Source organism: Alosa sapidissima, chromosome 10, assembly GCF_018492685.1.
Source record: "Alosa sapidissima isolate fAloSap1 chromosome 10, fAloSap1.pri, whole genome shotgun sequence".
Taxonomy (NCBI): Eukaryota; Metazoa; Chordata; class Actinopteri; order Clupeiformes; family Clupeidae; genus Alosa; species Alosa sapidissima.
In genome coordinates, this window is record NC_055966.1 from 34517286 (window position 1) to 34529520 (window position 12235).

The 12235-nt window shown below is 44.2% G+C and overlaps 1 protein-coding gene across 1 annotated transcript in view; it reads right to left on the reverse strand.

The window, feature by feature from the left end:
* The window catches only part of LOC121720052 (NXPE family member 3-like), a 41385-nt gene that overhangs the window by 14126 nt on the left and 15024 nt on the right, over positions 1-12235 (reverse strand). The window contains exons 3-7 of the mRNA XM_042105885.1: positions 11735-12106; positions 7607-8025; positions 5565-5635; positions 3463-3669; positions 485-822 (exon numbers count right to left, since the gene is read on the reverse strand). Of these exons, the coding sequence (XP_041961819.1) occupies positions 485-822; positions 3463-3669; positions 5565-5635; positions 7607-8025; positions 11735-12106 (1407 nt within the window). The remainder of the gene's footprint in view (positions 1-484; positions 823-3462; positions 3670-5564; positions 5636-7606; positions 8026-11734; positions 12107-12235) is intronic.

Sequence of the window (12235 nt, forward strand, 5' to 3'; positions counted from 1 at the left end):
TTCTATGCTTTGAATGAATGGTCTGAAACTTAACAGGTTAATAGATATTATGATTATGATGATATCCAGACACCCAATGGGCCTGCCTGGCATAGTGCCACCACCCGGCCAAGCAAGAAAATGTGCCAGAAAATAACATGCAACAACAAATAGCACACGCATCAAATATGTACATTACACAAACGCACCGCGTCGGTGCTTTGTTGGATTCCGAAATGTCACGAGTTGCGGACCGGAGGTGCTCGGGCCCGCCATTGCCGCTTGCGGCTATATTTTCTAAGTGCTGTTGTTAAGCACCTTGTATTGCTGTTTGCACGAAAGGTGCTTTATAAATAAAACTGAATTGAATTGAATAACCACACACACACATTCACTCACACACACACAAACACACACACACACACACACACACACACACACACACACACACACACAAGCACATGTAAGTAGTATGTGGTTAAAGAAAGAGACTTGAAATATTCACCCTTAAGCCTGAATTAGCCGTCTTGATGATGACCTTGGTCGCTGGCGCACGTCTCAATAGGTCCACGACTGCACGGCGGATCTGGGACACCCGGTGGGCAAAGTAGGAGTGTGGGAATAGTTTGAAGTGCGCCCAAATGTTGAAGACGATAACAGTGTGTGGGCCACCAGCCATGCCATCGATCTCGTTACTCATGTAGTGCATATCCGTGAACGTGGCCTTGGGGTTGCGTCGGGGGACACCATGCGTGCGGTAGTTCAGGTCGATGTTGTTCCCCACATCCACAGCCAAAAAAGGCCCATTGTGGGAGTGTGTATGTAGGTTCATGCGCCTTAAATCTGTGAGGGGACAGGGTGATAACATGCTTTAGCGTGATGGACGATTTATGTAATGTTAATAAAGTAGTTCTCTTGAGTTCTGTGAGACTAAAGAAAAGGAGCAAGAACCACCCAGAAGACCTGGTGTTGGGTGTTGGTAGTGGATGTTGAAACATGGGAGCACTGAATAAATAAGTGGACTCGACGTCATGGGCAAACAGTAGCTGTAGTAGTATATATGAGTACTATGAGAACTGCCTTTATGATTTAAATGCAAGATTTTCACCTTTACGAAGCCAATTTGATGGTAAACATGCTTGTAACAGGCGAATCATTCACCTAGCATAGCTATACAGCATAAACATAGCGAGTTCCTAACGAGAAAACCAGCCATGCAACTTCCAAGAGTGGCACCCCGGCAAATCTTGTGAGAATCGTGAAACCTTGCCAGTAGCTCTTTGGAGATAGTTTTTGTCTTTTGTTAACCCTTTACCTCCATAACAAAAGCATTTGCATTGTGTACAGGGGGGATAAGTCATGAGAAGTTTGCTATCACGACTCTAGAGGGAGCTCTGGCCATAAATACCTGAACCTGCATAGTGTGCCTTTAAAGATGATATATGTAGGGTGTTTGGTATAGACCATTGGTTCCCAAAGACTGGGTCGCGACCCACAGGTGGGTCGTGGAAGATTTTATTTGGCTCGCCAGCATAGCCTAGTGACAATTTATGTTGTGTAATGCCCCTAGCTTATACCTAATATAGCTTAGGAAAGATAGCAGCTTTCTATTAGGATCTAGTTTGTTAACTACCACAGTCACGAGTTGGGTCGCGATAGTCTGTCATTTTTAAAAAGTGGGTCCCCAGGAAAAAAGTTTGGGAAACACTTGGTATAGACGGTTTAAATAAGACCTAGAAATAGCAACAGAAATTATTTGACATAATAATCAACAAAGTTATCATGCCAGTAACCAGCTAGCTTCAGATCATGCTGTCCTGTAATACCATCTTCTACATCAAGAGGTGCTTTATCAAATACAGTGAAAATCAATGAAGTGCTTTCGGAAACCTTATGGTGTGAATGGATTACTTGAATTTTATAGATTACTATCCATGGTCCCGTTAAGATTTAGAGATGTAAGATTGTGTGTGTGTGTGTGTGTGTGTGTGTGTGTGTGTGTGTGTGTGTGCATATGATAGATAGATAGATAGATAGATAGATAGATAGATAGATAGATACTTTATTGATCCCCAAGGGGAAATTCAAGGGTCTCAGTAGCATAGAGACATCCCACACAACATGCACTTACAGCAGAAATGGTAAACATAAGTATAAGTATAAACATATAACTAAACTCCACTGTACAATAAAGACAGTAGAAGATAAGAAAGATAAGAAAACGAACAAAACTAAATACTAAATAAACTATATAAATTAAATTAAGAAAGTCCAATGTGCTTGAGGGTGATCAAGCATAAGACGCTTGTAGTGACAGGGCCGGGACTGGTAAGGTGCTAAAGGAAGTGAGGGCCCGATGTACTAACGCTTTTGCGTCCATTTCAGGCGTATTTGTTTCGCAATGTGCGTGTAAAATCATTGCGAGGTATGTACAAACAGGCCGCAATGATGTAAAAGCGCAAACTGCCTGTCGCGGGAGCTGAACATGGCTAATTGCATTTTTCATATCATGCATATGCATTCATGGGAGGATCCAGGGGAAAGTGGGAGTTTAGCGTAAAAAGATGGGAGGGGAAGAGTAAAGAGCGCCTAGTTATGTATTCTGCGGTATGTACAAAGACTGCTCCTGAAAGCGCACGTCTATTCTGCGCCTAAATACTTCCGCCTTGTAAAAGCAGGTGTTAATCATTGCAGTTCAATGCGTCAATAAGAGAACCTTTCAAAGACAACAGAATCGCTATTTAGAACACCAGTTTTTGTGGTGAAAGTATTTGTACTACCAAAAGCAACCTTAACTTTCGTTGGCCTTTCGCATGTCTTACTTTCACGTCATTCACTTAAACTTTCCTACTTGCTAGATTTGACCAATCTTCCATAGCCTACGTGCACAAGTAGTTTGAGTAGAACTACTGATCTTCATTATCTCCCTGCTTGTTGACATCTTATCATGTATGGTATTATTTCATGATCGCTAAACGTTTGATTCTTTTTAATGTTGTCATCAGTTAACTTCATTCAACTGCGCTTGTAGGCGCTGCCATTCAGTTGTGGACGTTCGTAAATTGCGTTTATGGGCGGAGAAGGGCAGAGAAAGGCGCAGTTTACACTAAGGATTGAACGATTGATAAATACGATCTTGGAGAAACTTGGATCTGACAGCGCTCGCAATCTGCGGTGTGTCCATGGCGCTGATAACGCTACGTTCGCAAATGTACGTACATCTGGCCCTGAGTGTCATGGTGAAGGTGCAAACAGTAGTCCAACCATAGTCCTTAGTTATGTGTGCATGGCAAGGTGCTCAATAGAGTGAGTGTCATGGTGAAGGTGCAAAAAGTAGTCCAACAGTAGTAGTAGTCCATCAGTGCAACAGTGCAAGAGTATGGTCTAGAGACCAGCATAAATAATATGGACAAATATGTGTGTGTGTGTGTGTGTGTGTGTGTGTGTGTGCGCACGCATGAGGGCATCTTCGAAGCATCTTACTTGGTACGGAATTGATGATGAAGTTGTACCACTGTAAGAGAGTGGAGTCTCCCATCATGTAGATGTGTTTGTCCTTCAAACACTGAGTTTTGTCATTGGCAGCGTTGAAATGACGGGTGGCACACACAAATGATGTCCAAACGTCATTCATGTAGAATCCTGCTGGGATCGGTGTGGGCATTCCAGGTTTACATTTCTCTCTCTGTCCTAAAGGTGAGACAGTATGAGGAAGTATGATGAGTGGAGGTAGGATTTATCTGGGTCCTCCTGCAGATAGCTGGGTCTCCTCCCACTCACTCACATGCTCTCATAATGCTCTCATAATGCTCCCACTCACTCACATGCTCTCATAATGCTCCCACTCACTCACATGCTCTCATAATGCTCTCATAATGCTCCCACTCACTCACATGCTCTCATAATGCTCCCACTCACTCGCATGCTCTCATAATGCTCCCACTCACTCACATGCTCTCATAATGCTCCCACTCACTCGCATGCTCTCATAATGCTCCCACTCACTCACATGCTCTCATAATGCTCTCATAATGCTCCCACTCACTCACATGCTCTCATAATGCTCCCACTCACTCGCATGCTCTCATAATGCTCCCACTCACTCACATGCTCTCATAATGCTCTCATTATGCTCCCACTCACTCACGTGCTCTCATAATGCTCCCACTCACTCACATGCTCTCATAATGCTCTCATAATGCTCCCACTCACTCGCATGCTCTCATAATGCTCTCATAATGCTCCCACTCACTCACATGCTCTCATAATGCTCTCATAATGCTCCCACTCACTCACATGCTCTCATAATGCTCTCATAATGCTCCCACTCACTCGCATGCTCTCATAATGCTCTCATAATGCTCCCACTCACTCGCATGCTCTCATAATGCTCCCACTCACTCGCATGCTCTCATAATGCTCTCATAATGCTCCCACTCACTCGCATGCTCTCATAATGCTCCCACTCACTCACATGCTCTCATAATGCTCTCATAATGCTCCCACTCACTCACATGCTCTCATAATGCTCTCATAATGCTCCCACTCACTCACATGCTCTCATAATGCTCTCATAATGCTCCCACTCACTCACATGCTCTCATAATGCTCCCACTCACTCGCATGCTCTCATAATGCTCCCACTCACTCACATGCTCTCATAATGCTCCCACTCACTCGCATGCTCTCATAATGCTCCCACTCACTCACATGCTCTCATAATGCTCTCATAATGCTCCCACTCACTCACATGCTCTCATAATGCTCCCACTCACTCACATGCTCTCATAATGCTCCCACTCACTCACATGCTCTCATTATGCTCTCATAATGCTCCCACTCACTCGCATGCTCTCATAATGCTCCCACTCACTCACATGCTCTCATTATGCTCTCATAATGCTCCCACTCACTCGCATGCTCTCATAATGCTCCCACTCACTCGCATGCTCTCATAATGCTGTCATAATGCTCCCACTCACTCGCATGCTCTCATAATGCTCCCACTCACTCGCATGCTCTCATAATGCTCCCACTCACTCGCATGCTCTCATAATGCTCCCACTCACTCACATGCTCTCATAATGGTGTCATAATGCTCCCACTCACTCGCATGCTCTCATAATGCTCCCACTCACTCGCATGCTCTCATAATGCTCCCACTCACTCACATGCTCTCATAATGGTGTCATAATGCTCCCACTCACTCGCATGCTCTCATAATGCTCCCACTCACTCGCATGCTCTCATAATGGTGTCATAATGCTCCCACTCACTCGCATGCTCTCATAATGCTCCCACTCACTCACATGCTCTCATAATGCTCTCATAATGCTCATAACTGTAGATAGTGCTTAAATGACATTTAGCATCTGTCAAATCACTACATTACATTGAGTAAAATACTTGGATGTGAAAAAGGATGTGAAAGAAAAAAAGACAGTGGTTGTGTAGGTTTTCGTATGAGTGCATACTGTGTGTGTGTGTGTGTGTGTGTGTGTGTGGCTTGCAACTGTGTGTGTATGTGTGTGTGTGTGTGTGTATGGCTTGACACTGATACACACAGATCCAAAGCAAAAACATACCAATAGTTGAATTAGAGGCAAGGACTCTAATTGCTCGTGAATCACCCTTGATCCAACGCTCCACATATTGTCTGAGGAAACATAAAGTGGCATGGCATGTTTGAGTCCACGTGAACATTTGTATCCATTCTAAACGCAACCACCATCTGAACGCCGCAGCTCTCCAGAACCTTCCACTTGGTTTAAGCGTGTGCATGTGTGCGTTTGCTTTTGTATATGTGTGCTTCTCTGTGTGTGTGTTTTTGCTTGTGAGTGTGTGTGTGTGTGTGTGTGTGTGTGTGTCTGTGGGGGGGGGGGGGGGGAGTGCGTGTGTCTGCTTACCTGCATGTATGTGTGTTTTATGTGTCTGTGCGTGTGTGTGAGTTAGAAAAAAGTTAGAAAAACCTATAGCATTCGTTTAGGCTATTTAGCATGTTGTCAATGCAGGACAGACTGTTGGCTGAGTAAAAAAATAATAATAATTCTGTCGGTCTGTCCGAGACACTTAAGCCTGTATTATGTAGCCTAAATATATCCAAAATATAGCCATTGCCGTAAGGTTAAATTATGTGTAGACTACCCTATGGTGAAGTTATAATCAGACTTCAAGCAGTGCAGAGCAGATTCAGCAGTTGGGAATAGGTTGGAAATGACCAACTGGAAATGACCACCTGATGCTCATTCTGGTGTAGTCTAATCAAATATATTTAAATTAGACTCTTAAAGTTGCCTATATGAGTAGGAAAAAAGCAAACAGGCCAGGGGGGGAGTGTTGCTCTGTTGGTTCTATCATGACTATTAGTTTGCAGAGTTTAAAGGGGAAGGTTTTTTAGGGGGGGGGGAGGGTTGCTCTGTTGGGTTCTATCATGACTACTAGTTTATGCAGGGTAGAGACTACTATCTACCGGATGGGGGGGGGGGGGACACAAACCTTCACCTTGGACTCCCAATTTGCTAAATCCGCCACTGCGTGTGTGAGTGAATGGGTCACATTTAATTCACAATTAATTTGGCACTTATTAACCCCGTGTGTTCCCTAAACTAAAGTTGCCTTCTATTCACACGTTTTAAGTGTATTACAGCGCACACAAGAAGCAGACAGCCAAGTTAGCACAAATACAAAAATCGATTTTAGACCCAACTTTAGAATAGGGAACATATTCTGCATTACAAAGACTTAATTATGAGTTATTTGTACACTATTAGCACTTGTGGTTTAGTGATTATTTTGAAAAGAGCATCTTTGATAAGTATTATTAGGGGTGAATATCTGTTCTTGTGGTACTACCACCTTACAAGCCCCATACTGGCCATGCATATTTAGGTCATAATTCATATGCAACAACTTATGACTATGAATAAGGGGTAATTAGGAGCCTACATAGGGGAAATTCTTAATTAAGGGTCTAGTAAGGGTAGAATAAGGTCTTGCAGAATAAGGTATTAATTAGTGACTTATAATGACTAACAAATGGCTAGTATGCTATTAATAGACATGTTAGTAAGCAGCTAATTAATGGTGAATATGTGTGTCTTAACTCATTGAGTGCCAAAATGCGTTGAGTGCCAAAAACGTAATATTACGTTTTTAGCTTTTTTTTTAAAAAATTACGAAACTTAGACACTCTAACACACCTTATATGTGATTTTGGGAACTCTGTGATGAATGGAAATGAAATATAATACGATCGAAAACTCATGAAAATGCACAATCTGGACATTTTATCATAACTCGGTTGCCGCTTTGGGTCGAATCAGTGACGCATGCACGTCAGGTCAAAACCAGGCCATTTCCGTGGGTCTATCACTAAGTGGCAGTCTCGCCAGGTCTCGCTGATCACTTCCCGGAAAGTTTACACAAGTAAGTAACAGGCAACACTTCATATTTCATGAGACGTTATATCTCCATTTCTAGAAAAAAACAGCGATTTTGATGAAAACTAGCCAAAGCTAGGACAAAGCTCCCGAAAACAGCTTGGCATTCAATGAGTAAAAGTGTTACCACATAAATGTGCATAATTAATGAATCCTATTTCATTAAGAAACAAACTTCTGTTCCTTACTCGTTCATGATTGCCTTTTCAAGGTCTGTCCAGTGATTCACGTAATACGGACCCATACCATGGTACACCAGGGTATTGCATGGGAGAGTGGGGGGTTTACGGCAGAGCCACGTCAGCTTTGCCTTTAAATCTGGGTATTCACAGCAGCAGGGCTCCTCGCCTGGCAGTGCCACCCCTTCCCATTTGACATTGCAGGCCGCCTTCTCCTCCACTATAGCACCCTGAGAGTTCTTGCCCACAAAGTAGCCATAGTAGATGTTACGGTCAGGGTCTGTTTCACGGTGTCGCTTGATGATCTGCACAGCCTCACTGGAGTGAACCAGAAGGACCGCCACCGATGCCTCCCCCACCCATGGTAGGGTAAACCGGGCCAAGTAGGTGCCATTGTGATGATCCAGTACCTCTCCAAACACACTAGCCTACCATGCAGGGAAAAGAGGAAATATTTAGCAAACATTCATTGAACAGATCTTTTTTCAGACTGGAGTCACCTATAGTTCAGTATAGATTAACATTTTAATATGTGTGTGTTTTCCCTGGATATATAGAACCATGACCACATACCATGGCCATGCTCTACCAGTTGAATTAAAGGCTTAAATTGTGCCAGAGCACACTCTAGGACGTTAGGCTCCTTCAACTGCCCATTGGTGCCAAATAATTAAATATTTAGGCAATTAAATGTATATTCGCATGTGGGGTACCAATAACATACAATGCTTTTAACACCTCTGGCAACAACACCAGACACCAGGATGCTTGTCTCTGCTGATCCATGCAATGTACAGCCGGGTGTAAACACCCACATATGCTATCCCCACAGGATACAAATAACAGTTGACTATTGACATTGTGGGTGCAAACAGCATCTGCCGCAATCGAATGCATTGAAACACATATGAGAACTGTTTAGATTAAGTCCCGTCTGGTCACACACATGCTCCAGGAGTGTCCCTTAGAGGTGCTATGTGGACTTGTTTTGTTTAAAACATCCAAAAACAACATGACAAGATTTTTTTGATCATATCCACTGAAACCGGCACTATGCTCTGACAGAACAACATAAATCAGCCGGTTTTAGAAAAAACCCGCACTTCTACCTCCAACTAGAGCTTTCAAATTTGTTTTGCAAAAATCCACAACTCCCAGTTATTCTGGTCCAATCAGAGCAAGGCTGTGTGAGATCTGACTGTCAATCACAGTCTGGTGCAGTCTGGTGTGCACTGACGAGCACAAACTCAATGAGAGGGTGCTCGGTGGTAGTGGGGGAGGGGCATGTCTGTCAGACTTGCCAACTGCAGCTTTAAAATAGGGTCTATCACAGCCACCGCACCTGCAGAAGTTGCATTCTGCTCCCTATGTGGAGTGGCTGGCATAGAAGTCGCTCCCCTCAGACGTCTTCATCTGAGGGCAGAGCTGCATGATTCAGACCTGTTGACTTCACTGGGTTTTCAAGTGGGCACCCCACTTCAGCGATGTTTTGTCAACTAGCCCACGACACCTCAATAAGGGCTGCAACTAGCCCACGACACCTCAATAAGGGCTTGACAGCAGAACCAGCGTCTTGGCACTGCCTGGATCTATATAGCCCTATAGAGCGAAAGCTTTTGGGGACAGACAGCCACCTCCTGAGGAAGCTGTTGATTTTCCTTTCCAAAGCCTCCACTGTTGTCAAGGGGATCTCGTACACAAGCAGTGGCCACAGGAGCCATGGAAGGATGCCGTGTTGGTAGCCCCATACCTTGTGCTTGCCGGGCAGGCCACTCCTCTCCAGGGCTTTCAGCCATTCTTCTGCTTGGTTGCGCATCCCTTTCACGCTTGCTTTGTCCGTCAGGTCGGCTCTGTACCACCTTTCTAAGCCCTTTACCGGCTTCTCTGTGACTGTTGGGATGATGTCCTCACCGATCTTAAACCAGAAGCGGTCCTGGACACGGCCCCGATTCAGGACTACACTGCAAAAAATGATATCTTACCAAGTGTTATAATTCAATCCACTTTACTTACTCCACTGGCAGACAAATTTACTTGTTTTTATGTCTTAGTTTAAGAAGATTTTGACTTGTTTTAAGTCAAATAATCTTACAAGAGAGCTCAAAGTAAGTATCTTTTTACTAAAAAAATTACTAACTAGATTTTTATATCTAAATATAAGATTATAACACTTGGTAAGATATCATTTTTTGCAGTGAAGCTTCTCAATTTTGAGGGTTTGAACTCGATCCTAGCTGCTGTGGTGAGCTCTACCAAATCTTCCAATATCCATCTTCCCTCCGGGACCGACCTTGCTGTAATTGTCAAGTTGTTCATAAAGGCCCTGACTGGGACCTGTTGGATGCCACTTGACAGAACAGCTCCCCGTCTGGGCTTCTCCAGTGACTTGACGAGGAGGTTTATCGCCGCTGCGAACAAAATCATGGAGATTGTACATCCGGTCATGATTCTGACCTCCAATCTCTGCCAGTTGGTAGTGAAGTCACCAGAGGTGAAGCGCATGTTGAAGTACCCAAAGTAGTTCTTGAAGAGCACATAGCTGCTTAGGGGCATGGTAGGCTTTGAGTGTGTGGTCGACTAATTTATGCGGCACTGAGCCATAGGCATTCGTTAAACCACAGGACTGCTAGATCTCCCTGGTTCCTCTTAGCGTCCTCATGATCTTGGAGATGACACTGTTGTGTTCGATGCAACCGGGAACTCCTGGTACTCCGCCCTTCTGTACTGAAGTGTCAATGTACTTGTTGTTGATCAAGAACTGGCTCAGCCTCTTCACCAAAATTCCAAAGAACATCTTCCCCTCAACATTGAACAGCGAGATTGTGTGGAAATCTTTCAAGCTGGAAGAGTCCTCCTGCTTGGGGATGAAGCAGCCCTCGGCAATAAGAAATGTGTCTGGCAGATGGTTCTTCCTCCACAGTACCTTAAGTAGCCTCCAAAGACGTTTCCTCAGCCCCTCACAGTTCTTGTAAACTCTTTACGGAATTCCATTCGGCCCCGGTGCAGATCTTCCCCTGTATGGCCATTGGGATGAAGTCATTGACTTCCTGCCATCTGGGCTCTCCGTCATCAAAGGAGATCGTCAGCTCCTCTTGGTTGCACAGCTTTCCTTCCAGGTTGAGTTCTTCCTCTCGCCTTGGGTCACTGTGCACCTTTTACGGAAGTGCTCTTCTGCCTCCTCCTTCGGGGCCTTTAGCACTCCTGATCTTTTGACTCTAAGGAGCCCTGACAGGTACTTGACCCTCTCCTTTTCCCGCCTCCTTCCATCCCTTCACTGGCACTAGGCTCGCTGCAAGGTCTTTATGCGTTTCCTCACGTTATCGCGCATCTCTTTAAGGGCAGGTTTTTGGTCTTCTGGAGCCTGCCGAAAAACCTTCTTCAATCTTCTCAAGTCGCCTCTGAGTTTTGCAATTTTCCTTGAGCGCCTGTTCTCTCCAGCATGCTACAGGCCTTTGGTCTGTGCTCTGCTCCCATGCTCCAGATGATAGTGGGCATTGCCTTCATCTTCCTACCAATGTAACCAGCGAGGATAGATTCCAAGACTTGGTCTACTTCCCTGTTGAAAGACTCCCAGTCCTAGTCCCTGGCTGCTTCTGTTGGCCACAACACTAGCTTTTCCTTGTTTCCTCTCCCTCAATGGCCCAAACTTGCTGACTTGTTTCCTAGCTTGCCTCTCTTGATGTTGCTGGTTGTCTGATACGTTGTTGGTACTTGAAAGAATGCTGACGTCTTTGTTGTGTGTTTGGAGATTCTGGGTACTATGGTTAGACACCTGACCCTGCCTCTCCTCCGTCTCTTCCGGTTGCCCTGTGCATTGCACACTACTGTGTCGTAAACAGCCCATCCTACACTAACAACTTAAATTTGTATTTTGTATTGTATTGTATCAGTTTTTATCGCAACAAAACTGTGAAAGACGTGGGTCATTGTTTTTTAATAAAGAAAAAACATCTGAGAGCCTAATGAATTATATACAGTATCCTTTTACAGAACAACTCTTAGAAATCAATCATCTAGTCAGTTTACAACATTTTTAAATTGTACAAGTTTATTCATTGAAACAATCCCAGGACAAGAAATGTATGTTGTATGTATGTAAGTATGTAAAATGTCCCTGAGTTTTATGGGTGTAATTACCTTTAATTTGGCTGAATAAACCTTTACTTTGAAGAAATCGCCTCCATAGGTTTTTGGCCTTCCAGTTAAGTCCTTGGCAACAATGGTGACATGGAGCTCCTCTCCCACATAGTAACTGTCCTTAAAGTTATTAATAACAAAGGTGGTGTGGTCCGGACTGGTGCTCATCTTTACAGTGGTAATCTCCTGGTCCGGTCCACCCCATTGAACGGCTCTCTGTATCTGGTCCCACTCCTCCGGTCTTAAGTCCAGGTCCTCTAGGATTTTGAGCGTTTGTGTTTTGTTAACAAGTATGCTGACTCTGTCCTTGTGCTGCGGCAGGAGAGACTCACGGCTTTTAGTGTCTCCAATATTGTATGACCACCACATCACCTGAGAAGAGATAAACAAATGAACAAAAATATAACCATAGTCATACAACCCATGTCTGCTATCCTGTAACCAGGGTTTCCGTTGTCCGGTAATTGCCGGACATTGGCTGAAAAAATCTCTCCCGTCAAA